Source organism: Hippocampus zosterae, chromosome 21 (genome assembly GCF_025434085.1).
Source record: "Hippocampus zosterae strain Florida chromosome 21, ASM2543408v3, whole genome shotgun sequence".
In the NCBI taxonomy this organism is placed as follows: domain Eukaryota; kingdom Metazoa; phylum Chordata; class Actinopteri; order Syngnathiformes; family Syngnathidae; genus Hippocampus; species Hippocampus zosterae.
Genome location: NC_067471.1, coordinates 7,140,043 through 7,165,869, shown reverse-complemented (window position 1 = coordinate 7,165,869; position 25,827 = coordinate 7,140,043). Strand labels below are relative to the sequence as shown.

The 25,827-nt window shown below is 45.3% G+C and overlaps 5 protein-coding genes across 8 annotated transcripts; 2 read left to right on the top strand and 3 right to left on the bottom strand.

Annotated features, from left to right (window-relative positions):
* Positions 1–1,210: 1,210 nt before the first annotated feature.
* Positions 1,211–7,908, top strand: slc26a5 (solute carrier family 26 member 5). The gene is made up of 18 exons (XM_052055944.1): positions 1,211–1,604; positions 2,322–2,566; positions 2,727–2,866; positions 3,009–3,119; positions 3,207–3,382; positions 3,460–3,624; positions 3,727–3,962; positions 4,300–4,447; positions 4,794–4,907; positions 5,022–5,099; positions 5,269–5,364; positions 5,437–5,543; positions 5,623–5,692; positions 5,764–5,856; positions 6,262–6,360; positions 6,739–6,945; positions 7,102–7,156; positions 7,382–7,908. Exons 2-18 carry the CDS (start codon positions 2,385–2,387, stop codon positions 7,507–7,509), a joined length of 2,205 nt encoding a protein of 734 aa, XP_051911904.1. The 5' UTR covers positions 1,211–1,604; positions 2,322–2,384; the 3' UTR covers positions 7,510–7,908.
* psmc2 (proteasome 26S subunit, ATPase 2) lies at positions 7,870–10,759 on the bottom strand. The gene is made up of 12 exons (XM_052055950.1): positions 10,581–10,759; positions 10,123–10,160; positions 9,953–10,034; positions 9,737–9,836; positions 9,487–9,618; positions 9,331–9,403; positions 9,145–9,240; positions 8,839–9,003; positions 8,668–8,755; positions 8,387–8,589; positions 8,217–8,313; positions 7,870–8,138 (listed from the first exon to the last, which is right to left on the bottom strand). Exons 1-12 carry the CDS (start codon positions 10,648–10,650, stop codon positions 7,981–7,983), a joined length of 1,302 nt encoding a protein of 433 aa, XP_051911910.1. The 5' UTR covers positions 10,651–10,759; the 3' UTR covers positions 7,870–7,980.
* A 465-nt stretch (positions 10,760–11,224) lies between these two features.
* Positions 11,225–13,588, top strand: si:dkeyp-38g8.5 (uncharacterized protein LOC568385 homolog). Its single transcript, XM_052055953.1, has 3 exons — positions 11,225–11,402; positions 11,697–11,878; positions 11,954–13,588. Exons 1-3 carry the CDS (start codon positions 11,330–11,332, stop codon positions 12,569–12,571), a joined length of 873 nt encoding a protein of 290 aa, XP_051911913.1. The 5' UTR covers positions 11,225–11,329; the 3' UTR covers positions 12,572–13,588.
* Positions 13,589–13,599: 11 nt separating this feature from the next.
* Positions 13,600–22,776, bottom strand: epyc (epiphycan). Of its 4 annotated transcripts, XM_052055946.1 has the most exons (10): positions 22,530–22,776; positions 20,042–20,231; positions 17,519–17,681; positions 16,617–17,291; positions 16,255–16,449; positions 15,881–16,000; positions 15,571–15,729; positions 15,294–15,496; positions 15,124–15,219; positions 13,600–14,268 (listed from the first exon to the last, which is right to left on the bottom strand). In XM_052055946.1, the coding sequence occupies exons 2-10, from the start codon at positions 20,222–20,224 to the stop codon at positions 14,098–14,100; spliced, it is 1,965 nt and encodes a 654-aa protein (XP_051911906.1). In that variant the 5' UTR covers positions 20,225–20,231; positions 22,530–22,776; the 3' UTR covers positions 13,600–14,097. The 4 variants fall into 4 exon arrangements, with proteins under 4 accessions (XP_051911906.1, XP_051911907.1, XP_051911909.1 ...); XM_052055947.1 differs by lacking the exons at positions 16,255–16,449; positions 16,617–17,291 and having other exon boundaries at positions 22,530–22,772; XM_052055949.1 differs by lacking the exons at positions 15,881–16,000; positions 16,255–16,449; positions 16,617–17,291 and having other exon boundaries at positions 22,530–22,771.
* Positions 22,777–23,350: 574 nt separating this feature from the next.
* Positions 23,351–25,526, bottom strand: kera (keratocan). Its single transcript, XM_052055158.1, has 3 exons — positions 25,407–25,526; positions 23,952–24,826; positions 23,351–23,882 (listed from the first exon to the last, which is right to left on the bottom strand). Exons 2-3 carry the CDS (start codon positions 24,811–24,813, stop codon positions 23,719–23,721), a joined length of 1,026 nt encoding a protein of 341 aa, XP_051911118.1. The 5' UTR covers positions 24,814–24,826; positions 25,407–25,526; the 3' UTR covers positions 23,351–23,718.
* Between the last annotated feature and the right edge of the window lie 301 nt (positions 25,527–25,827).

Genomic DNA, 25,827 nt, shown 5'->3' with positions numbered 1-25,827 from the left:
TCATCTTTTTATCGTACACTTTGAAGTAAAACACTTAGTCTTCTGTTAACGATAAGTTAACCATTCCTTTCTTTTTTTTTTTAAACGCTCCCACAATCCTGCAGTTAAAAAAAACAAAAAAAGACTTGAATGTGGTTTCTGGCCCATCGCTCAATAAATGTACCTCCTGCAATATCAAATGGGGGGCCATTTGAAAGATATGGGACCTTCGGCACTCTTGCTTACATTTGCGGTACGAGTATTAAAAGAATCTTTGAGTACTTTTTCTAGAGAGGACAGGCAGCCAAAATAAGAAAATAGATTATCACATGTGATAATAAAAGCACATGCTTCTGCTGACGTTGGTTCCTTCAGAGTGATTCTTCATAAGCTACCATTGTTTCCATACAGTGTATTCTGTGGTCCGGAATTCTTATTTCCCTTGCTTACGTCTGTGCAGAGTTGTATGTAGTCTGTTTGTCTAATGATGTCAGTCTCTTGCAGGCATTCAGCAGCCACTGTATCGTTTGCCTTACCCTGCCTGCAGCTAAGGATGAGTGCTTTGAGGTAAGAGTAATATCAGTCAGATTTCTAGCTGTGCAAACACCAAAAGTAAACGAAACTCATGTTTTAATTACACACAGTGGGTCAACTGAAACGGCCGTTGCTATTTCATTTACATCCTTTAGGCGTCAGTAGTGAGCTTTCAAACTCTTTGCAAATGTCAAAACAATGACGTCTGCAGACTAGGATATTATCAATTATTACTACTCCTCACAGCCTGTTTTTTGTCTTCATATTCAACGAAGGAATGACACATTTGCAAAACATTTTTTCTCCTTTGATTATATTCAGACCATAATTACTAACTATTCAAAATATAGGTTGCGATCGTGATAATATAAGCAATTATGATTGGTGCTTCACTCTTTTTCTGCCAGTTGTCCGTCCCTGTATGATGTTAAACATACTGTACGTTCAAATGGTTGGCATTGGTTGCTCGGAAAGCATCCGTGCATCTGAATCAGATAACGTAACATTTTATGGTCCTCATAATGAGCTCATCACTGGTGTGTGGTGGCGTGACAATTCAAATGGCCCTTGACTGACAGGGGCAGGAGGAAATAGATTTTAATTGTGGATTTTCCCTTTAAAAAACGGAATTTGAAATTGTTTATTATTTTCGTCATCATCGCATTTTCTGTCGTCATCCGCTCGTATAACAAAGACGTCAACGTGAAGACATCTTACTTGAACTGAAATTTGCAGCACAGCGAACGGATGGCTTCTTCTTTGAACACGTTGTGTGAACTAATTATTTCAGCCACGAAAACAGAATGTCGATACAATATTCACATAGATATATATTTTCCCGTGAATCCGATTCAAACTCCACAAGAGCGCATCCGACCACGATGAGAAACGCTCGTCGCGCAGACCGGAAGTGAATAATAAATGCCAACCGAGAAACTCATCAGACTCCAACGCGGCGATCTGTGTCATTTTGTAAACGGGCTTCCTCTCGAGTCACTGTCCCTCTGTTAAACTTTAACTCAGAAGGTCATTCCTATAAAGTTCACGTTTAGCCCGCAGCATCCCAACGAAAAGGTGGAGAAGGTGAGGAGGTAAGAGCCCTGGCTTTTCAAGAACATCCTTGTGTGATCTTACATGACGGAAAGTCAGAGAAAAGTCTTCCGGTTAAGATGAGGTCGATTAATTGTTTCGGTGCAAGACAACTTGTCTTGTGGGGCTAAAATATTAATTGGAGTCCTACTAATGTCGTTAATGCTTCGTTTAGCTAGCTAACGAAGGGCTGTCAACTGTTTACCTTTGCTAAATTCACAAAGCGCACCTTTGTTTGATACTGCATTATGTTTGAATAGAATAAAATGGATGGAATCCGCAAAATAAGACATGACAGCAATCTTATTTAACTGTGTACTCCAAGGACGTTTCTGTACTGTCATTGTTGTTAATCCCAGATTACGCAGAATACAGTGTCAGATTTAGTTTCAAAATTTTCCAATATTTTTATATATTATTTTTTTCCCTGCCAAATATTGAATCAGCATATTTTTAAAAAATCCATATCAGTCGAGCCCGAATTAAAACGTTTGCCCCAATATTTTGTATTTTCAAGGTTGCTTGATGTAAAAAGAAAAAAAACTCTGAAATCCTCACCCAAAAATGTGGGCGTCTCTAATTACGCCCATTTCAATCTTTGCAAATTGTTGACACGTTATCTTCAGCCCGTCTCCCTTATCATCAGAAGCGTGAAATTATTACACAAGACAACCAAACAGGGCAAACTAAGATGATTTCATTTCTTTGCTTACTCGCAGAGAGGAAGTGTGGCATGCATGGATTAATCAAAGCAATGAGGACAGACACGAAGTAAAACTCAGATGGAGCCAGAAGAAGAAGAAACGGCAGCAGCAGCAGCAGTCGTTCAGGTGGATGATGCAGACGGGTTGCTGATGTACAAGATTGAGCGTCCCGTCTTCAATGAGGCCCACCTCAGGTCGCGGCTTCTCCACCGCAAAGAGAAAACCACCACCCTCAGACAGAAGCTTGCACTACACTTCCAGTAAGTCAAAGAAAAGAAATGACTTGTGTTGGAATGATACATTTATTGAAAATTAAGCTTTTCACAATTAATTACGAGATGCAAGCCAACCTCCAGTTTGTTCTCATTCAAAATACTGTAATACCCAATCCAAAAGTGTTGTGCTCTTCTCTCCATGTAGGTGTTCGTCCCAGCGAGCAAAGGCAGCGGTTCTTACCTTCCTGCCTATTCTCACGTGGCTGCCCAAGTACCCAGTCAGGGAATACCTGTTTCATGATGTGGTCTCAGGTCTTAGCACTGGCGTCGTGCAACTCCCCCAAGGTGAGCAGCCTACGGTTTGGGCAGCAGGAGAGACAAAAATTCTTTGCAATAACAATGAATGATGTTTGAGCACAGGGGGGGCTGTGAGGAGAGTTTTGTTTATGAGTTCAACATTTTTTTTCCCTCTCTCACCGTACCGCAGGTCTTGCTTATGCTATGCTGGCTGCTGTGCCTCCAGTTTATGGTCTATACTCATCGTTCTACCCTGTTCTGCTCTACACTTTCTTTGGCACGTCCAGACACATATCAATAGGTGAGGACCCCCCCCCCCTAAAAAATAAAAATAAACAGAGACCGCACTTGAATCAAGTCCGCCCACGTGTGTGTGTGTGACTCGCAGGCACCTTTGCAGTCATCAGCCTGATGATTGGAAGTGTTGCAGTCAGGGAGGTTCCAGACTCGTACATGCCACCCACCAACGGGTCCAACGCGTCCGCCATCTTTGATGTGGCACATCGTGACGCCCGGAGGGTGCAGGTGGCTGTGGTGCTCACAACCTTGGTTGGAATCATTCAGGTCAGTGTTCAGTTTGGTATATGAACCTCCGCGGCTCAGTTGCGTCAAGACTGTGTTGCCCTTTTTCTCCTCCTCAGATGATTTTAGGTCTTCTCAGGTTCGGCTTTGTGGCCATTTACCTCACGGAGCCCCTGGTGCGAGGCTTCACGACAGCGGCCGCTGTGCACGTGGTGGTCTCTCAGTTAAAATACCTGCTGGGAGTGAAAACCAAGCGTTTCAGTGGACCCCTCTCCGTTATATTTGTGAGTTTGAAAGTTCAGACATTTTCTACTCAACAGTTACAATTTTTTATTGATATAAATATACACCGTAGCTGCTCTCCTCTTTTTTTTTTTGTTTTGCAGAGTGTCAAGGCAGTACTGGGTGACATTACGAGTACGAACGTCACCACTCTCATCCTGGGCCTCGTGTGTCTCGTCTTTCTGTACACCGTCAAACATCTCAACGAGCGCTTCAAAAACAAACTGCCCATCCCCATTCCCGGGGAGATAATTGTCGTCATTGTGTCGACGGGCGTCTCGTATGGCATGACGCTGGCCGCCAACTATAAGGTCGACGTCGTCGGGGAGATACCGACCGGGTAAGGGTTCACACGCTTTTGTATCTGCGATTGCAATCGTACTTGAGTGTCGAATGGTATCTATTTTAGTATTTTTCTTCGAGATTAGTTGTCTTTCAAAAGACGGTTGACAATTTTTATCTGAGCTGGCTTGACATTTAACCCATCACTGTACAAAGTATAGTTTTTTTTATAGGTTTTCCTAACACCGCGATTGGACGTTCTATTTGACGGTTTAATTTGATTGCTCAACGCGCGTTCGGAATTGCACCGGAGAACATCTGCAGTATGTCAAGTGTCGTGTTTGTATAACGCTGGCAAAAAATGCTTCAGGCGTCCTCTTTGCGTGTGTTCTCAGGCTTCTCCCGCCCGTCGCTCCGGACTTCTCTCTGTTGCACACTTTGGTCACCGACTCCTTCGCCATCGCGATCGTGGGCTTCTCCATGGGGATCTCGCTGGCCAAAATCTTTGCCCTGAAGCACAACTACAGCGTGGACAGTAATCAGGTGCGGAAAGCGGAGGCTCGACTGACGTGTGACATGAAGTTGTGTCAACAAAAGGGATTCAGAGGGTCGGTTAGAAAAAAAAAAACACGTCGGACTGGTCTCTGTATTGTAATTATATTTTTTGTTTGATTTAATTTGATTTTAGGTTTAGTTTTAGTTTTTTTTTTTTAAATATAGGGGGTGTAGGTCAACTGCAAAGGTGAAGAAAAAGGTCACTAAGTATTGTGCAATAAAGTAAATTAAACTACGTTTCCAAAACGACTATGTCAACAGCTCATGGAAGTTATTTTGCTGAACACATCCTCAAATTCAAAATCTTGTTTTTTTTTGTTGTTTTTTTAAACAGGAACTGATAGCCCTTGGCCTGTGTAACTTCGTCAGCTCTTTCTTCCAAACATTCACCATCACTTGCTCCATGTCAAGGAGCCTGGTGCAGGAGAGCACAGGGGGTAAAACCCAGGTCATTAGCAAAATCCATGTTACAAAATTGCAACGATGACGCCATGTTATGTCAACCGTCATTTTCAAGATATATACGTACTGTATGTAAATATTTTTTGTATGCTTGGTTCAGATTGCCGGCCTGCTGGCCTCTCTCTTGGTGCTGCTGGTGATCGTCGCCATTGGTTTCGTCTTTGAGCCGCTCCCGCAGGTGAGCTTTGGGCCACGCAGTTTGATGTCATGACGCCGCGTTATTGAGAAACTTTCCAGCAGTCTCTGCTGGTGCGAATTAAGAGTCTCTCCGCCTTTAGGTCTCACTTGTTATGCGGCCATCTTGTGTTGGGGTGCATCACAATAACATGTTTATTCCGTGTCCCCAGACTGCATTGGCAGCGATCATCATCGTCAACCTGCTCGGGATGTTCAAACAGTTCAGAGACATCCCAACGCTCTGGAGAACCAGCAAGATCGAACTGGTCAGTCAACAGCAAAAACGACATTTAGCATTTTTGGGGGGATATGAATTAAAGGTTTTTGTTTTTAATCAGGCCATCTGGCTGGTGACCTTTGCGGCATCTGTGCTATTGGGCTTGGATTACGGCCTTCTCTTCGCCATCGCATTTGCTTTATTGACCGTCATCTACAGAACACAAAGGTCAGTCGATTTTTTTTTTAGTTTAAGGCACCATATCAAGTTTTTCGGGTTTAAGGCCGATCTTTGTTTTGTCCCGCAGCCCGAAAAACGCCGTCCTCGGGCAGGTTGCCGACACGGGACTCTACTGCGAAGTGGACGAGTACGAAGAGGTGAGGAGAGAGACGCATTGGCCAAGTGGGCGCCCTCAATGGTGACCATTTGTGATTTGTCTCCTTCCAAGGCGGTGGAATGTGAGGGGATTAAAATTTTCCACTCCAACGCGTCAATCTACTTTGCCAACAGCGACCTTTATGTGAGCGCCCTCAAAGAGAAGGTAATCCTTGTTACCTTGGAACCGCAACACGGCCGTGCGAACGCGGCGGTCCTTTTCTCTTTTTGGTTGCTTCAGTACAGAAAGTAAAACACTTTTTTTTTTTTCGACCTGCTGTAAAAAATAAAAATAAAAAAAGGCCATGGGTAATGAGCCTCATGCTAACTGAAGACTGTTCATTATTAGCCGATTATGTGCTAGCAGCCTGCTGGGAGAAATTTTCATCACAATCTTTTTTAATATTTACTGAGCTAGAACTCACATCAGCCAACATACTAAATGCCACAGAACACGTCTGTGCTTCCCTGACTGGTCTATCCAGATTCAAACCTGTTCTTATTTGGAAACGTGCTTTTCGGGATATATTTTGGAGTTTATCTTTGGCATTTTTTTTTTTTTTTTTTGCAGACTGGTGTAAACCCCGAACACATACAAGCTTCGAGAAAAGCTCGGAACAAACCAAAGGCCAACTGCAGTCTGACGTGCTCTCCAAAAAGAAATGCTGAGGTAGATTCACTGACTCTTATTTTCCCTTTTTTTTTGGGGGTGGGGGGGGGGTGTGACTGCGTTTTGTATTCCCTCACATATTTGCGCTGCTTAAATATGTATTGTGCTTGTGCAATCGCAATTGTGTTATGTCCTGACCTGTACAGGATTGTGTAAATGCTGACAGGACCGGAAAAAAAATTGTTTTCATGGGTGAAGAGGGAAGGAAGCTTTACAGTGACAATAAAAAGCAGTACCATGTACTTGTATCAAATATCTCAAGGCACAACTGTTGTAGATTGAATAAGAGTGACTTTAAACAGATTTAATGTCGCTAGTTCATGTGAGTCTGTAAGTCAGAAAATGTGCACCCAGCTTTTGTTTTGGTTTTCTGGCTAGGACAAGGACAGCGAGACGACGCACCAGGTTTTGCCTTTTAACAAAACGGGCGGCGATCAGAAAAACGGCCGCCTGGGAGAAGGTCACGGGGAGGCGGATTCCGAGGCGCTGGTCTTCCGACCGTCTCTCAGCTCCGTCCGCTTCATCATCCTGGACTGGACGCACGCTGGCTTTATTGACTCCGTGGGAGCCAAAGCCGTCAAACAGGTTCTTCGTTTTGATTCACATCGGTCGAGTCAACACGAGGAGAAGAAAGCATTCCTCGAGGCTGACTGTTCAGTCCAAATTCTTTTCATCTGAAGAATGTAACGATGACGAAATGGTGTGTGTTAGTAGTACATAAGGCAGTGTTGATCTCTGCAGGTTATTAAGGAGTATGCAGCGGTAAATGTTCAAGTCCTCATCGCGGGCTGCAACAGTAAGTACTCGAAAAAAACTGGTCCAGTGGGAGCCACTCATTTTATTTTCATGAACCATTTAAAAAAAAATCAGTTTATTCTTATAATACATTGGTCAACTTCACACTTACTTGTATATGGAGGTGAAATGCGTACCTGCACGTGGCATCTTTTCAAACAGAGGTCGCCATTTGTTGACGTTCTTTGATTCTGATCCGACGTATTTTTCTGCTCTGCTCGACTAGGAAGTCTGCTGTCTGAGCTGGACCGGCTGCAGTTCTTCTCTGAAATCGTAAGCCCTGAAATGGTGTTCCCCACCGTTCACGATGCCGTGTTGCACTGTCAACATTCACATCCCAATTCCGCATGCTGACATGACTGAACCATTATATAATTTTTTTTTGCACTGAAAGGCTTGTTAAAATGTCTAGGATTTGAACAAATTCATCCTTAAGATGGTTGTCTTTGTTGTTCCTGGTTAGTGCGGTGTTGCATTGTGCTGGTTCCGTGTGCGCGCGAGCTGTCAAATGTTGAACAGCTGCAAACAGTCAGTTTGCAGTCTCAGGTGCACATTAAATAGGGAGATTTTTTTAGCTTCCTAAATGCATTTGTCATAAGTAACTTTGTGGGTAAAAAAAGAAAAAGTCTGTATTTTCATGTTTTGAAATATATTATGTCATGGCAGATGCTCACTGTGCAAATGTTTTGTTTAAAAATGAATCTTGGGACACAATGCGGCATAAAGGTTTATTTGTAACTCCTGACAACATAAGGACATTATTTCTTGACTCTGCTTTCCAAGAAGTAAAAATTCAAACCGGACAACACGTGTATGTATGTACACTCAATTGTAGGTCATGTATCTTGGCGTGGCGCTGAACTTGGCGTAGGACTTGATGACCTTGTTCACCGCCTCCAGGAAGTCCTTCTCAGTGGCAATCTTCCGGCGAGCCCTGATTGCGAACATGCCGGCTTCCGTGCACACGCTGCGAATCTCGGCACCTGGCGAGAAGAGCCAAACTTTCGACGTCGCAAGAGGGCAAACTCGGAAGAATCGCAAAACCTCTTGCCGATTGTTACCTGTGCTGTTGGGACAGAGGCGAGCGAGCAGCTCAAAGCGAATGTCCCTCTCCACACTCATGGAGCGAGCGTGAATCTTGAAGATGTGCGTGCGGCCCTGAAGCGCCCAGAAAACGAACGCGTTTAATGACCCCGTGCCACTTTGATTTTGCTGGACTTGTGAGATTTACCTCAAGGTCGGGCAAACTGAATTCGATCTTTCTATCTAAACGTCCGGGTCTCATCAGGGCTGGATCCAAGGTGTCGGGCCTGTTGGTGGCCATCAGTACTTTGATGTTGCCACGCGGGTCGAACCCGTCCAGCTGGTTGATGAGCTCCAGCATGGTCCTCTGCACCTCGTTGTCTCCGCCAGCACCGTCGTCAAAACGTGCGCCTAGTTGGGTCAATAAGTGACATTTCGTGAGGGTGGGGGGAATACAATACAAAAAGCACTTGAACCAGGACGCCATACCTCCGATGGCATCTATTTCATCAAAAAAGATGAGACAGGCCTTCTTGGTCCTGGCCATCTCAAAGAGTTCTCTCACCATCCGGGCTCCCTAAATTAAGGTAAACTTATTTCTTGGCACGGTAGAAATAAAAAAAAAAAAAAAAACTAGATACATCTATGCCGTGCTCTCACCTCCCCCACATACTTCTGCACCAGTTCAGAGCCGATGACTCGGATGAAGCAGGCGTCTGTCCGGTTGGCCACGGCACGGGCACACAGGGTCTTTCCGGTGCCGGGTGGTCCGAACAGCAGCACACCTTTCGGGGGCTCAATTCCCAAGTTGACGAACCGCTCAGGCTGGTGAGAGAAAACAAAGACTGCCAACATCAATCACATATCTATACCGCCCCCTTGTGGCCGTTCAACTGTCAGAACGTAAATAGAATGGCGCATTAAAATGGCGATTTTTCAATCCAGGGCGTTAGGTGGAAAGCTCACATGGAGCAGGGGGGTCTCGACCACTTCTCTCAACTTTTCAATCTGCTCCTTGCAGCCACCGACATCACTGTAAGTAACATCCGGTTTCTCCTCCACCTAGACGAGAACGTGCAATGCGTTGTGTAAATTTGCTCTCTATGAACCCTGAGGTCATTTGTACGTAGAGATTGGCTCGTATGTTTGTACCTGCATCATGGTGACGGTCGGGTCGATTTTAGGAGGCAGGGGGATATGGATCTGGTACTTGTTCCTGTCAACACTGAGACAACAAACACCAAGTTGCCAGAGGTTAATGTTTGAAGTCTTGACTAACGTTAATTTAGAATTTTTTTTTTTCCATACCCAACTCTCATGCCCTCCTCAATGTCAGTCGGCGCCACCTGATCGCTCAGGTCCACCACAAACTTGGCAAATTGTTTGACATTGATGATGTATTTGGGGTCCTCCGAGTCTGCGTTGATGATTTTTGTGCATCTGTTCAAATCAAATGGAAAATGCTACAAACACATAACCGTTCGCTCCCGTCTACTTTAAAGTCTGGAAATGTCTCTTAGTGCTGACTGCGTGCTATATCCTTATATCCACCATATACCTTGCAACTTGTAGTGGTTGTTCACTCTGAAGGGTCTGCTTGTCAGCAGCCAGATCCCAGAGAGCTGGTGGCGCCAGCCCCGTGTCTGACTCTTTAATACCTGTCACAGCAAGGAAACAGTATGATACGTTGCTACAGTACACACTGTATACATTAAGGCTTCTTCTATTTTAGAAGCAATTTTTAAAAATTTTTGAGTAATGTGTTTCACTCAACCTGTAAGCTCGTTGATTTTTTTGAGCAGCTGCTGGATGTCATCTTCCACTTGTTTGATCTGTCTGGAGTAAGTGCTTTGACCCTGGTGATGCAAGACAGTTTTAGGATGTGGATTACAACACAATGCATTTCTTGACTACTATTTCTACCATCCATGGAAGGACACTCACATAAGTCTTCAGCAGAGCAATGTCTCCTTCATCCAAAGCTGTATGCAACATGAACATGTCATTGAGTTGGCATTATGACAGACAGTGGGTTACAAAGTTTTTATTTTAGCAATGAAAAGACATTTGGAAGATTATGTCCAAAGTGTAATTGCACTGCATGCATGCTTGAAGCATTCTAAAATGTTATATTTTATTCTCCTTACATCTGTTATATGCTTCCACTTGCATGTTTCTCAAGCACTCTCACCATTACAAAATAACGCCACACCACACCATGTTTTTTTTTCATTTGGCATTCCAGCATTCACATGCAGTTTCTCCAGAAAGTGCATTTTCTAGCTAGTTTTCTTTAGGACAACAGTGCAAATCTCACCGTTCCCGGCCTGAGCTAACTTTAGCTAAGCAGCTAATATCTTAAATTACTATTTACCAACGATTATTGTTTTTTTAAACTCTACCTCTGATTGGTGAGTCATCCTTGTCCTCTTCCTTTGTCTTCCTCTGATCGTCTCCTAAATAGTCTGGCATATTTGATTTGTACTACTGTAGTTTTTACCAATCAAACGGAGCTGCTGGGACAGCTGAATTGTACGATTACACAGCAGGTTTGCGTTTCCGTCCCCGGACCGGAAGTTTTTTGTCGGAGTGTTATTTCGGATACACAAATTATACGCGATTATTTTATTTATCGGGTACATAAAGTAAATTCTTAAACTGGCCTTAAATTCCTCCTCCTATTACTAATATTACGACCACTACTATTAAAAATAATAATAATTCAGGCTAGAAGTGTACAAATCCCGTTACGAAAGGTAAAAACTATTTTAGGAATAGATTGCAGTGGGTATTTGGTCGAATGGTTTTGGACATTTTAATATAGCGTTATTGAGCACAAATAAAATTCCCCGCTTGGTTTCTCTCGTCTTCTCAGTCATGAAACTGATTGATAACAGATAGCATAGCCTGTCAAACCCCTTTCCATTTTGTGTACACTAGGTGGCGGTAAACACCAAAAGAGACGTGATCTGCCAATAAATTTGATTAAGAGGAAGAATAAATGAGGATGTGACGTTTGCCGTCGTGAAGTGCGTAGGCAGAAGCGGACGTATACGTCACTTCCGCGAAGAGTCATCGATACTGCTACGAAGAAAAGCAGCGTGACCTACGAAGTGCACTTGATGGAAGAAGTCTTCAAACTTGATTCGAAATGGCATTCCAAGATCACGCGTATACGAGTACCACATATGATACAGTTAACCCCGTGGAGACGATTTATAATTGTAAGTCTTATTTGCAAAACAAATAAGTAAATAAATAAAAGGAGAAAAAAGACTGCGTGCTGTTGTGAAATTGGCGACCTTCAAAGTACTCTGCGTGTGCACGCGTGGACTTTGTTGTTACTTCTTGGCTTGCTTTAGATATGGCAAATCGAAAAAGATTTTCTGTAATAAAGTGTTTGTTAGTTTTGTATTATGCTGCGTTCATGGTTGTCGTTATTATAGTAAATATGAAAGTTTAAATGTCTATTGTTTTCTGCCTCCTGCTTTATCGTAATGATGTATTTTCTCTTCTAGGGAGCCTGAAAGAAGCAGAAGAGCTTGTGAAGCTAAGGATGTCAAATAATTACCTCTTTTCTGGGAAAAGAAATACTTCCGCGTGGGCATGGATGGCCATCCTCAGACATATGGGCTTGCAATACAAACTGAACCACCATCAAGCCAAAAAAAAATGGCAAAACCTAAGGCAACGATACAAGGTACAATTTTTTAACTTTACATTTATATTCAGATTCATGTTAAACATATTTTGACACACTGCTGTTTCTTCTTAGGAGCTCAAGGACAAAAGCCATTGTTATATGTGGCCTCTCTTCAATTTGATGGATGATGCCATGGAGGGTCGGCTGGAAGGCAGTGCCCCCGTTTTGGGAATCTGCGCTGAAGATAAATTGTGTATTTCGCCCAGAGGTAAGAAGAGAAAGAGAACCCCAGTGAGCATCTCACCGGCTCAAGTCACGAACATTGACCCGGAAATTGAGGTGACATTGAATGGAGATAGTGGAACAGGAGAGGAGGAGGATGGTGGTGATGAGGATGGGATGGAAGACAGCCAGGAGTTCATGTCACAAGACGAGGCAACGGAGAGGGAAAAGCGATTCATTGAGCTGGAGCGCATGGCTCTGCAACGAGACAGGGCATTGCTGGAGCGGGAGATTGCCATTGTGGACCGGGACCGAGCCCTGATGGAGCGTGAGAGGCTGCTGATAGAGCGGGAGAAAGAGATGGTGGCCAAGGACCGAGATGCCATCAATAGGGAGCGGCAGGCGCTGGAGAGACAGAAAGCCCTGTCGGAACCCCCCACCTCCCGGAAGACCACCAGAGACAATGACTCAATGGAGAGGACGGAACGCTTTCTGGATTTATTCGAAAAACTAATTGATAGTTTTTGATTGGGATGAAACCGTGGTCCTTTTGGCCCCAAAATGACATCTTTTTAAAATCAAAAGCAGGGACTTCTTTTTAAAAAAATGTTTTTTAAACAATCATGAATAATTACATTAAAAACAAGCTTTTTGTTTTGCAAGAGGTCTGCAAAAGAATTTTATTTACTCATGTGGTTATACTATACAGAGCACACAGGAGCAAGCAGTTAGCATTGTTATTCGCCACAATGCTCCTTCCAGTTCATGAACAATAGTCTTTGGAATAAGCTATTGTGCACAAAAATCTTGACTGAATTTACTGTATATTTTTATATTCGGGGATGAGAATTTTCAGACCAAAATGACCATGGACCTCTTGGAGATCTCCAGGTCGTGCGGTGCATTATGGGTCACGTGCTTTGCCCCAGTGCCTGTCAATTTGAATGCCGATAACATTAACTATGGAAATGAATCGCACGGCGGCCGTAGTTTCATGAGTGAAATGAGTTTTAAATGACAAGGTTTAATTTTTTTTAATTAGAAAGACATCTACTTCGCATTGGTTGAAATGTCCAAATCGTAGCTTTCTACATTGACCCCATTCAAAATTTGTAGCGGGAGAAAATCCCTTACACCATAATGCACCGCGCGCCCCGGACATCGGTGGGTGGAAAGTTTGACGTCCGTAGTTTTTATTTTTTCATTTTCCGTCGTGAGAGGTGAGTGGCTCTGACATTTAAAGTGTGGTGTTCATTTATTGGTTACGTTTAATTCCCGCCGCTGCTATCACCGATGAACGGACGCTCACGTTAGTTTTAGCTAGCGCTAAATTGTCGTAGCCCAGATTGTCATCCGTGCCTCAGTTTACCTCAATTAATGTGCCGTTTATTTATTTGGTCTATGTGATAAGAACATGAGCATCCAAGTTGGGAGGACGCCCCCCCCCCATCGACTTGGCCTGTTTCGCTCCATACAAAGACAATTATGTTTTTCAGACTATTTTCTCAATTGTCATTCGCATCCCTGTATATTAGAATACAGACTACAACAAATGCTTGTGTTTAAAATGCGTCTTTTATTGCATTAGGTACTCAAAATCTCACCTTCCATTGAGCTCCGGCCTTCAAATAAGTTTACATTTTCAAAAGTCTTATTTAATATTTATATTTAATCTTTACAAAACAAACATATTTAAAATAAAAAAAAGGACCAGTTGTGAGCAGACACCAGACAGAAACATTCAGTTGAGGGTTGACTTTAACTCCTAAATCAAGTTGTGGAACAATTTGGCTTTTATTTAAGTGTTTGTGGGTGGGTGTGTGTATGTGTGTGCGTGCACCCTTTTTATGGAGGTGTGCATGTACATGTTCAGTCACATCTCACGCATTTATGGAATCGTGGATATCCACGCAGAGTGGTACCTTGCCGCAAAATAGTGTATCCCAGTGGCCTATGGAAGGCCACCGAAAGACGAGTGTCCGCATGCCCCGTGCACGTGTTTGGTGGATATTTACAGGGACACGTGATGGCTGCGTTTGAGTGTGTTTTGTGTTTTATATGAGGTCCCCGACCGGGATGCGGGGCAGGCAGATGTACGCCTGCGGAGTTCGGCTCAGGTTGATGGGGTTGCCGTCAAGGCGGATGTCCTCCAGCGCGTTGCGGATGTAGTTAAAGTCATGCAGGTTGCAGAAGGTGTCCTCGTGCATCGACTGAATGTTGTTACGCTGCGGAAGGGTTGAGAAAATATGACCATTATGCAGGGACGGTACTAAACCCGGGCCAGGAGGGTCCTATCGCCCCGTCAGAAATCTAAGGCCCGGTTAAGACCCTGCGGCATTTCATTTGATGTTCTAAAATATATTCATGAACTATTTTCTCTTTTGTGCAGTACAGTTTAGGGTTTGTATGCCAACCGCCAATAAATAAAAAAAGAGTTTCACGTTCACGCAGATAGCATTAAAAAGTATCACGCCATTGAGGACAATGGCCACTTTGGAATCTCTAAAAGTGTAAAATTTAAATGGATTCACTAGAATTTACATTGGCGCTGCTTTTGACAGATGGAGAAGACTTGAGGAACAAACAAGGTCAAGAAAACGATGCTGCCTGCGCCTGCTTTCTGCTTGACTGGTAAGAAACTGATTACCTTTGTGCTTGCATTTTGAAATCATAAAGCACGCCCCCATAAGGTGTTTGCCCCTGTCTTATAAATTTGATAACACTAAATATTGAACATGATGTGATCAAAATAAATAATAACTTAAGTCAATTCCAACAACAGGGCAGCATATGTAAATAAAAACACACTCAACTTAAAACTCACATAGTTTCAGTTCATTGCTGTCTTTTTTTTTTTTTAACTTCCAGACTTTTGCCTTGAAAGTTGTTGTTGCTAATTTCAGTGATGTGTTGATGCGCTACTCTCGCATAGCGAAATCTTAATGGTCCAGGAATGGTATGAATGGTCATCATTTTTTCACTCAGCAAAAATAAACTTTCCTTGAAGCCTGATTTGAACCATCAGCAAATGTTTCCCGGTACTAGAGAGCAGGTTCCTTCAAAACCTGAGCAGAACCTACCTGTAGATGTAGGGATCGCAGACTGTCTGGAAGAGGCACGGGGATGTAGTCAATTTCGTTGTCAGTCAGGTACAGGTAGAGCAGGCTGGTCATGTCCTGGATTTTACAAGAGATGTGTGAAGGTTCAGTCACGGAGGATACCAGCAGGTCTCCCATCCCGACAGACGCACCTTGAAGGCCTCTTTGAGAATACCCTTGGAGTCAATGTTATTGTGGCTGGCATCGATCAGGGTCATGGTCTCTGGCAGGGCAGGCATCTGTGAAATGTGATTTTCTCGAATCACCAGCTCCTCAAGCTCCGGCAGACCCATAAATGCTTGGCTGTCAATGGACGAGATGGCGTTGGCTGTCAAGTCGATCCTCTTCAGCTTGTCTGAAATACAGCCAGACCCACACCGTCAGCTCTTTGCGTCTGCAGATCACGCCAAGTCTGGGTGCAAAACATACTCATGGAGGCAAAGTCAGATTTGTTGATCTTGGTGATCCTGTTGTAGCGGGCATAGAAGTGTGTGGTGTCTTTGGGCAGAGGTGGTATACTGTCCAGTTTCAAGTCATCACAGTACACCGAACCACCAAGGCATGTGCACAGCAAGCAAGTGGGCATCCCTGAAGGACACAGGGAGAGAGAGGGGACGGGGAAGAGGGAACAAAATAGTACGCGCTAGATTCCATCTCATAGATTTGCTTTGTGACCATGTTTTGACATTGATTACTGGTGGAACTTGGCGACCTTTTCTCTTCTCCATTCCTTGCTCACCTTTCGTGTCAACCTCAGGTTCTTCGGGTTCCTCGGGCTCTGGTAGACCAGAGCCCAGTGTCGTTTCTACACCACCAGTACCCTCCTGAGGGGTCTCTTGTGTCGGAAGCAGCCCCTCCTCTTGTTAGAGACAAGATTTGGCGTTGAGGAAACAGGTTAGATGAGCACGGACGTGAACCACAAGTCTGGCAATCAGTGGGAAACTGTTTGCCGCAGTAGTTAGCAGTGTTACCACAAATGTGTTTGTTGCATTTAACAATTGTTAAATGGAGATTACTTTTGAATGTTAGAAAGCAGAGATACTCCATTGGCACCACTATTAACAAATCAAAATACCCTTTGGCTTATGTCTTGGATCTAGCGTAGATACTGACCTTTTTCAGTCTCTGGAATCAGAATTATATCGGGCTCCTCAGGTTCTCCAGAGGCGGAGACACCAGAAGTTCCAGAGACATCTATGTCTCCAGAGACTCCAAGATCCCCTGAACTTCCTGAAACTCCTGAGAAATCCCCTGAAGTACCTGAAGCCTCTTGTGGGATGGTTGTAGGAATGAGAGGCACTTCCACCTCTTGTTTGAGCCAAGTTGGAGTGGTTAGGAGACACATTGGGAGGATAAGATGTGGGAAGGACGTTCAATCAAATTGTTAAACATTCATTCTCTCACAATTAACCAAACAGCAGGTTAGGCTGACAATGGTTACGAGTAACACAGTGACGTTTTTTCAAAGTACTAACCTTCAGGTAATAATGTTATCCCCGACTCCCAAGACTCATCGGTGTCCCCAGAAACCCCAGAGCCTCCAGAAGCACCAGAGGTCAGGAGATCTCCAGAGAACCCAGACCCAGATTGATCCCCAGAGGCCAGGGGGAGTTCACTGGCAATACCAGACCCCCCTGATCCCAATTCAATTAGAATTCCAGAACCTCCAGAGCCAAAGTCCCCTGAGGCTCCAGAAGCTGTGGATCCCATGGTATCTCCAGATATCAAAAGATCTCCAGATCCTGAAAGATCTCCGGATATCAAGAGATCCCCGGACCCAGAAAGATCACCGGAAATCAGGATATCCCCTGATCCTGGGATATCCCCAGAAATCAGGAGGTGCCCAGATCCGGAGATCTCTCCAAATCCGGAGCCTTCCCCAGATCCATAGAGATCCCCCGATATCAAGTAATCCACATCCCCGGACACCAAAAACTCTCCTGAACCCCCAGAGCTGCTGAGGATCTCCTCAGAAGCACCGGAGATGAAAACAATATCACCGGATCCCCCTGAGGCACCCGAGACCAGTGGGTCCCCTGAGCCTCCTGACCCAGAAACCCCAGAGGCTCCTGAGGCACCGGACCCCACTGAGCCCCCAAAATCCCCGGAGACATGAAGGATGTCAATGGGCATCAGACGCAGCTCCACCTCTTGTTAGAGACAAGATTAGTTATTAATGTACACACAACAAACAGGACACATTTAACCACTGACAGCTAGTTAAATGGAACACATGCATTAAGAAAAGATGTAGACAACCACAATAGATTGGTTGTTGCCGGTGAAAACTAATGCTGCTTGCACAACTCTAAGACCCTCCAAAAACTTTAGATTTTAAGTAGCTTTCTGTTTGTGCCAGCTTTGAGCTGTTTCAGACCTTTTTGTGTGTCTGGGCCCATAAGAACGCCGGACCCCCCTGAGCCCTGAGGGATGAGCTGGGGCTTCAGGGGCAACTCTTCCTCCTCCTCTTCCTGTTCTTCCAACGAGGCCTCAGGCATTGGGTAGTTGTAGTCAGGTGGGGCCAGGGTGCCAATCTCTACCTGAGGGGAAGACAACAGCCCTGAGACTGGAATGCCAAGCGATATAATTAGACTGGCCTCATTTGAATCCATAATTGGTAATATATGGATCACAGTCACTTAATTACTCCCAATCCCATCCAATCCTATGCAAGTGGCACATTAAAAATGCATGTGGGCTCAGGATTTACCACCAGATAGCAGCAGATACTCCCCATGTTGCCTACCCTCCAAATCCACCACATTTCTCATTAACCTTCAAGTCAATAGCGATGGTTCCATGCTCCCAATAAGAACAAACCGACCATCAAGTTAAGATGACATAAATTGTGGATGCAGATTTCTAATTATTTTCTTATTTTTGTAAATATAAAACACATGACAATTCACAGTATTAGACGGCACAATGCTGCAATTCAAGTCTCCTCCAGTTGGTGGCAATGAGCCCCCACACACCACACAGCACAGGTAATACCTGACACTTAAACATATGCAGTAAAAAGGACCACTCAATGGTCCTTGTGGAACCAAGACACACATGGTAGCTCCATGAACCTTTACTTTGCGCTGCATTTAAAACTAGGTCATAGCAAATCTATAATAATACAGTATAGTGAAGAGGAAACGTATGGAGATCTTTCCGGAAGCTAATAAGTCATTAATGGGAGTAATTAAGAGATGTCCCAGTGTTTGAGTTTTGGCTGGATGACAGTGCGGGATGCAACAAGGCAGGCCTTTGATTGCAATGACCCCCCCCCCCCCCCCCCCCATCACCCACCACCCTTTCCCCAAAACAAACATATTCACCCATGGGGGAAGAAGAGGCGAAAAGCTGGCAAGCAGACGTGCAGAAAAAACAGCATGGGAATACTGACGCTCAATGTAAGTGCGGAGTCAAAGCCAAACGGTATGTCGCTGCCCCGCTAAATAGTTTAATAGTCACTGGAAGCATTCAGCTTGAGAGGAGCTGCACTGGATTTAGAAAAATACTTCATATCATGGACATGCTCTGTCGAAAATACCTGGCTGAGAGAGTAGACAAAGTCTCTGAGCTTTCCAAAATAAAATTTTAATGGGCATCAACATAAGGCTTTTGCATTTCTTGACACCCCCAAAAATGTAAATTTTTACTCCCACAAATGAGAATGTTTTGTCTTGCATCCCAATGCAATATGGCTCTCTATGGCCACTGCTGTGCTCGCTTCATTGTTATTCCAGGCCTTCCCTGCACAAAAGCTGCTTAAAGAGTCCAAATGTGTCACAGTAGAAGGTGAAGAAAAACAAAACAAAACTCAAGAGTTGCTTATTAAAAGGTGGAGATTTGCCCTAGATTCATTGCCGATGAGCCTTTGCTCCCTCTTGAGAAGAAGAGAGGAGATCAATTGCAACACACACAAAAAGCTTGGAAGTGGAAAGTCAAGACTCAGCATTCCAGAGGCATGGAGCTCGGCCTCATGCTTCATTGTTCCCTCGACAACTGATGCACGTGTACAAAATCTGTCAAAACGCTCCTTCACATGGAGGCATACCAAATGTCATTAGCATTACAATATGTGCAACATAGCGTATGCTCTCGGTGTTTTGTCCTTAAGCAAAATACATTTTTTTAGGGGGGGGAGGTTGAGGCGTTTGGCTTCAGAGTTTCCCGAAATGCTATGCTATATTTCTGGATGTTTGGCTTCCATGAGCTGATTTTTTTTTGTTTTTGTCAATGTATTCATGTGTCATATTCAACGGTAAATCCATCTTACTATCTATCAATCCACATATTGGAGTCCATTTTCCTTCTGAGGCGTTTTCTGATTGGCTACAATGTTGTCATAGTCATGGGATACCGTGATACCCTTTAGATGTGTTTAGGTGTAGGAGGCGGGGACTAGAGGTAATTTTTCAAGTAGTTGACATGGTAGTCGGTCTCCTGGCTTAAAGTCGCCCCCTCCTCAGCTCCCCACTTGCCTTCAAACTTTGTGTTTTTGCGACCTACATTCATATGATAGATGGAAACACATGCCTCACAGGCCGGCCACATCAGACGACTGCAGTTGAGCTAAACCAGTTGTGGAATCCTGGTTTTTGAGGGAGGGTACGAGGGGCGGGGGGGGGAACGACTGCAGATGACTTGGAAGTAGCAGCGGTTATTATTGCAAATGACAACCGCCAATCCCAGTCTCGAATTCTTTCATTTAGAGTCATTGTTAATCTTCCAAGTTGGGCGACTCATTCAGGCTTAGGAGTTTTGTACCGCTCACCTGTTCCCCCAAAAACGTCATCCGCACTGTTAATGTGATTTGTTGAAAACAGTTTTGCAGCTGCCTCAACAGCAATTCTCAATTCTGCCAAACTTACAGTACCGTCGGGGGGCCCCCTCTTATTCAGCTCACCTCGGGATCCTCGATGGTCGGTCCGTCCTCATAGTCGTACTCCTGGTTTTCCGAGTTCACGTCGTCCACGTCGTAGTTGCCGTCGTCGTACGAGTCCAGGTCGGCTTGACGGGAGAACCGGGGATTGGCCACCGCCACTTTCAGGACGAGCAGTCCCAATACTATTCGCACGAGCGTCTTCATTGTTCGCCTTTAGGATACAGAGGAAAAAAAAAACAATCACGTCTGTGCAGTCCTTGAATGTATTCCGGTTCATCAGTCATCGTTTTGAACACTAACTAGCCGCCTATTTGTGATTCATGAATTCACCTTTTCACATTTGTCTATGCAGCCGAGCCTCAGCGACTCACCGGTGCTCCAAGATGGCGGCAAATCCCTCGCTAAATAGAAATGTAGTCTTTTGGTGTCAAGGAAGTATGCCCAAGTGATACACAGGAACTTAAAAAACATTGTATTTTGTGGTGGAGCTAACTAAGTTTAGCCTGGGTCGCTAGTGGAAGTTGCAGATTTTTTTTTTCCCAGGGTTTATTTGTAAGATGAGCTTGAAATGATATGAAAGTGTTTTGGGGTTGTAAGTTCATGCTGCATCAAAAGCGAATCATACAGCAAATTCTCCAATGCTGCTAAAACATAGCCGTACTGTCCGACACACATGCCGTGATCGTCAATAGACTCCGAATGGAGTTAGCTCGGGCGGCCATTTTCGGCTGAGCCACCACTAGTGTGTTACAATCCAGGGGTCGCGGTTGACAAAATCAGCCCAATGCGAGGCGCTTCTGTTTTCTAAGTGTGCAGGGCCAATTTTTACATGAGCAAGTCAGCCAAGTCGCTGCTTATTAAATTTTAGGGAGCAAGTAGGAATGACATGGGGGTGGAGGGGGGGGGGGGGGGGCTAACTGTATTTTTTTGGGTTAATATTAGGTTTGGCTTCGAGTCCACTGAGGAGCACACATTTTGCTCCTATTTACTTTGGATTCCTCGGTTCATTCTCGTTTGTATCCAGTTCAACGTGTGGCGAGGCATTTGTGATTATCAGGGGATGAGCGTATGATATGAAGCTCTCCTCTAGCTGGCATGGACTCGAACGGGTATTTATTGGCGTGACAGGTGCAGCCAAGTCTCAGCATGTTGGAGGTACAAAAAAAAAAAAAAACATCAAGGAGTCCTCCAGGCCGGGGCAGAGAAACGGAGAGCGAGGGAGGAAGAAGCAGAAGAAGAAGAAAAAGAGAGACGTGGACAAGATGTTGGCCCTCAGGGTTAGACGGAGAGAGCGCAAAAAAAAGTAGGGACGAGAGGGAGGAGGGGGTCCGGTTCAAGACTTGCTTGAACCTTTGGCCCTTCACAGAGGGCCTTTATGAGGGCCTGGTCATTCATTGCCTGTCTCAGCACTCAAACTCCAAATTCCACCGAGGTTTGTGGACAGGATGGCAGTCAGCTTTTCAGGCGGCGAGGAAACGCATATACAGACAACCGCATGCACATTTGCTTGGAAAGACTCACAGATGCACACTGTGTGTGTGTTTGTGTGTGTGTGTGTGAGATTGAGAGAGAGAGATGCCTCGAGGGTTCCCTGCAAAAGATAAGAATGGGGACCGAGTTGTTCTTTTATAATGGCCATGACAAATGCAGGAAATGATCCTCCCACTTATGCTTGGCTCACCATCGGACATTTGCGATATCCCGTTTCTCCTTAGTAGCCACGCAACGTAGCAGCAATACCGCAAGTTTGCAAATCGCAAAAGAAAAAAAATCCAGAGAATTTCAGCCAAATCAATTCCAGTGTATCCGCACACTGCCATCGGGGCGATCATAAAACCAAAACTGATATTTATGAATTGAGCAAAGGCAATCCCAAAGTCACATCAAGAATGATGAAATATCCTCAGGGTTAGAAAATCACTGTTCAAAGCATCCCACTCGTCATAGCAGAACAGTCCTTGACCTGTAATTTTGTGAACGTATGGCTTGTTGTGCAATGGTAAGCCCAATATCCAATTGTGCAAAGCATCCGGAATAAAGCAAGCAATCATCGAGGATAACAAATCTTCCACCTGTAGCTTTTTCCAAACACCACCAAATTAGCAAAAGTGAAAATATGGCTGAGCTTGAAAGACCTCTGAGCAATGGTAAGTTCATCTAACGCCCCCCCTGACCAACTAAGCTTGCAAAACCGCAAGAAATGAGCAAACGGAATTGAAAACAAAAACTCGCGCGTCCGTTACGAACGTCATAATGTCGTCGCGTTCAATCCCAAATTCAAGCGAATAGTCTCGCCGCAAACATGGCTTGACAAATGGCGAGGAAGACTAATCAATCATGAAGGTCATAAAACCACCATCCACCGCATCCCAATCGTTAAGGAAAAACAATCCGTCACCTGTAACGGCCCCAAACTCAAATCCACGAATCAATAAGGGAGCCCCTTGTGCCCCCCCCGCCCCCCCTCCCTCTCCTTATCATTGAGATAGCGCCTAGCGAGAATGCTCACCTGTGTCTCCCGCTCTCCCGAATGCTCCCTTCAGCCACGATGGAGATGCTGAGGGCTCCGCAACTCGGCCAATGGCGAAGGGGTCGTGCAGAGGTGGCTCCACGAGGGCGGGTGGAGGGGGGGGGGGGGCGGGCGTGTACCAATGTGTGTCCGGGTCTCAGTGGTGTGTATGTGCCCTGTGCATGTGTAGGGTCTGACGGACCTGAGTGCCCCCGCCGCTTACGTGTGAAGGTAGGCACTGAGGCTGATTGGACCGGAGCAGGTTGCTTTTGGTGGCTAGGGGGGGGGGGGTGGAGGGCGCCCAACCCATCCCAAATAAGAGTACATCACCAGACACACACACTTAGACATCAGACACAAAGAACAAGACAGCAGAGAAAGACCCCCCCCACCCCCGCCCTCATAGATTTTTATCCTTTCCAAGCGCATCCCTTATTTTGGTACATGTGTATTTATTTCAATCACACTAAAATATTTCACTTCCTGATGTGAAAACTTGGCGTTTCATCTATGTGTGTGTGTGTGTGTGTGTGTGTGTGTGTGTATACATGCATGTATGATCCAAGGGGCCTGTGCACACAATGGGACCTCTGTGAGGAGCCCCTGCAAGCACGGCGCCCGAGAGGAACTCCCTCCTTTTTTTTTTTTTTTTTTCAAGCCGAGCTCAGATGTGCTCACAGCTGATCCGAGTCCAGCCGCGCGCCACGTAAGTGTGTGAGCGCCGATGAAAAGCATCTGATCTGGAATCGGAACCGAAAGAGGCGCCGGGAACTCCTGACATGACACACAGTGGGGAAGAATCTGATAAATGCAAGACAATCCTGCATTCGTGAATAGCTTTATTGAAACTGAAGACAAGAGAATACATCTTAGTTTTTCAGATACGCAAAGACCAGAATTGGATAAAAAATAAATTGCCATTAGTCAGTACGAACGTGTAGAAAAAGTACGAATGGGTCTACAGCTTATCTTAAAATAGTAGAAAATAAGCGGAAGTCAAAAGAAGACATCTTCGGATATTATCTAGATGATCGATAGATTTGTACAGTGAAGGCACAACTAGTGGTCCGTTAAACTGCCTGATTTATTTACACTTCCTAAAACTGAAAATGAGTTTTTTGTCCGTTGTCACGCCATTCAGACTGTTCTTCGCGGTAGAGACACTTAAAAAAAAAAAAAAAAAAAAAAATTAAATGACAATGGACCTAAGGAGACGGAAGCACAGAATGACATCCCTGGGAATCGGCGGTTCGATATCGTTGCCGTCCAATCGGAGGTAGCGCAGTCGCGGCACACCGTCGTTGCCGTCCGCTCCGTCGATGTCCGTGGGGCAGACGTCGGAGCCGCTCACGCCTGTGAAATGAAACGTGGGAAACGATGACAATCGCTCATGGTTCCGCCTGCGCTGGTGCGAAAACCTACTTTTAATATTGTTGTGGTCCAAGTACAGCTGTTCAAGGCCCGCGGGGATCAGGGGCACCTCGGTGAGCAGGTTGTGTGACAGCTGGAGGTCCAGGATGCTGGAGATGTTGAACACGTTGTTCGGAACGCCGCTACTGCCCAGCTTATTGTGGTTTAGCCTCAGGAAAGCCACCTTGGGTAAACCCTTGAAGTAGCCCGTGGGGATTTTGTCGATGTTGTTGCCGTCGAGGAAGAGCTGAGTGGTGGTGGGCGGCAGGCCAAGAGGCATGCTGCTCAACTGGTTCTTGGCGAGGTTGATCTGCACCAGGTTGTTAAGACCCTTCAGGCTGACCTCAGTCACGGCATCATCCATCAGCTTATTCGCCTGCAGGTCTAAGAAGGTTAGCTTATCCAGGCCAAAGAAGACCCCGTCGGGGATCTTGGAGATCCGATTGCGAGAGAGACTAAGGTGCTCCAAGCTGGCCGGGAGAGGAAATGGCACCCAGGACAAGAGATTGTCATCCAGGTTGAGGTGTTCCAGACGCGACATTGCATCCAGGGTGCCTTTTTCCACTCCCTCGTTGGTTATTTTATTGCGACTCAGGTTCACCCAACGCAGCTGGGTCGCGTTGCGCAGAGCGTCGGCCGAGACGACTTGGATTAGATTATTCTGCAGGTAGAGGTAGCGGGTGAACGGCGGGATCGGGGGGATGCTCTTCAGACTTTGATTGTCGCAGTAGACTGCACGCGGGAAGTCGGAGGGGCAGTGGCACTCTGGGGGGCATGCTCGGATCTGGGCCATTCGTTCCTCGTAGGGCATATCCTGGCTCGGGACTGCGTCGAGCAGGCACGCGGCGCAGAGAACCCTCAGAAAGAGTTTCATTTTGATGGACGTCCTAGGACGCAAGTAAAAAGACATTTAGAAAATATTTGGAAGACTACTTGAGTCTTCGCAGGTGACTTCTGGTTTAAATTCTTAATGCCTCAACTGGCTCGAGAGGAGCCAGATGGGGTGGCTTGGGCATCTGATTCGGATGCCTCCTGAGCGCCTCCCTGGTGAGGTGTTCCGGGCATGTCCCACCAGGAGGAGACCCCGGGGAAGACCCAGGACACGCTGGAGAGACTATGTCACCCAGATGGCCTGGGAACGTCTCGGGATCCCCCAGGGAGAGCTGGAAGAAGTAGCTAGGGAGAGGGAAGTCTGGGCTTCCCTCCTAAAGCTGTTGCCCCCGCGACCCGGCCCCGGATAAGCGGTAGATGATGGATGGATGGATGGATGCCTCAACGTGATGTGCATTTTATGTCGGCCATATTTTTTTTTTCCATGGCTAGACACTCTTCAAAGACAAAACACCTGTTTTAAGAGACCAGTTTTCTCGCTGTTCAGACTTTTGTTCCCAAAATTGATGACAGACCGCCTGAGTAAAGTAAGCAAGCACGCAGGACAAAAAGCGTTTTGGTCTTCAAGAAACCTACCTCAAACCTTGTCAAAAGATGCGTCCACCCCAGAGTCGTCAAGGCTAGTCCCAATCGATGAGCCTGCAGCGCTCTGCTCCCGCTATTTGTATGACCTGTTGGGGTTTTTTTTGGTTTTTTTTGTATGCCAGCTTGTCACTCAAAGCATTGATTAGCCAATGAGGTCTCATGCGCTAAGCCTTAACAAGTCTCGGGACGTGGCCCATTTAGAAAGAGGTCACCGCACCTCGACGCCTTCTACCTTGTCGGCTTGCGCGCTCGTGTACATTAGTCTCGCTTAGTTGTGATCTCTTTTGGACTAACAAATCTGTGGGGGGTCATTGCTAATCTTTGCATTAGTTCTGTTTAAAATTTTTTTTTTTTTTTTTTACGTAACAGATAATTACACACAGTAACTAATGGACTTGTTTTATTTCAAATG

What these genes read in the sequence shown, in the direction of transcription:
- kera (XM_052055158.1), bottom strand. Translation starts at nt 24,813, where the DNA reads ATGAAACTCTTTCTGAGGGTTCTCTGCGCCGCGTGCCTGCTCGACGCA. An exon ending in GGACCACAACAATATTAAAA is followed by an intron (nt 23,883 to 23,951) that starts GTAGGTTTTCGC and finishes TTCATTTCACAG; the next exon opens with GCGTGAGCGGCTCCGACGTC.
- psmc2 (XM_052055950.1), bottom strand. Translation starts at nt 10,650, where the DNA reads ATGCCAGACTATTTAGGAGACGATCAGAGGAAGACAAAGGAAGAGGAC. An exon ending in TTGCTCTGCTGAAGACTTAT is followed by an intron (nt 10,035 to 10,122) that starts GTGAGTGTCCTT and finishes TTGCATCACCAG; the next exon opens with GGTCAAAGCACTTACTCCAG. An exon ending in AAAAATCAACGAGCTTACAG is followed by an intron (nt 9,837 to 9,952) that starts GTTGAGTGAAAC and finishes TTGCTGTGACAG; the next exon opens with GTATTAAAGAGTCAGACACG.
- epyc (XM_052055946.1), bottom strand. Translation starts at nt 20,224, where the DNA reads ATGAAGACGCTCGTGCGAATAGTATTGGGACTGCTCGTCCTGAAAGTG. An exon ending in ATCTGACTTTGCCTCCATGA is followed by an intron (nt 15,497 to 15,570) that starts GTATGTTTTGCA and finishes GCTGTATTTCAG; the next exon opens with ACAAGCTGAAGAGGATCGAC. An exon ending in TGCGATCCCTACATCTACAG is followed by an intron (nt 14,269 to 15,123) that starts GTAGGTTCTGCT and finishes ACCCTTCCGCAG; the next exon opens with CGTAACAACATTCAGTCGAT.
- si:dkeyp-38g8.5 (XM_052055953.1), top strand. Translation starts at nt 11,330, where the DNA reads ATGGCATTCCAAGATCACGCGTATACGAGTACCACATATGATACAGTT. An exon ending in CGTGGAGACGATTTATAATT is followed by an intron (nt 11,403 to 11,696) that starts GTAAGTCTTATT and finishes TTTCTCTTCTAG; the next exon opens with GGAGCCTGAAAGAAGCAGAA. An exon ending in ACCTAAGGCAACGATACAAG is followed by an intron (nt 11,879 to 11,953) that starts GTACAATTTTTT and finishes GTTTCTTCTTAG; the next exon opens with GAGCTCAAGGACAAAAGCCA.
- slc26a5 (XM_052055944.1), top strand. Translation starts at nt 2,385, where the DNA reads ATGGAGCCAGAAGAAGAAGAAACGGCAGCAGCAGCAGCAGTCGTTCAG. An exon ending in GTCGGGGAGATACCGACCGG is followed by an intron (nt 3,963 to 4,299) that starts GTAAGGGTTCAC and finishes GTGTGTTCTCAG; the next exon opens with GCTTCTCCCGCCCGTCGCTC. An exon ending in CCTCATCGCGGGCTGCAACA is followed by an intron (nt 7,157 to 7,381) that starts GTAAGTACTCGA and finishes CTGCTCGACTAG; the next exon opens with GAAGTCTGCTGTCTGAGCTG.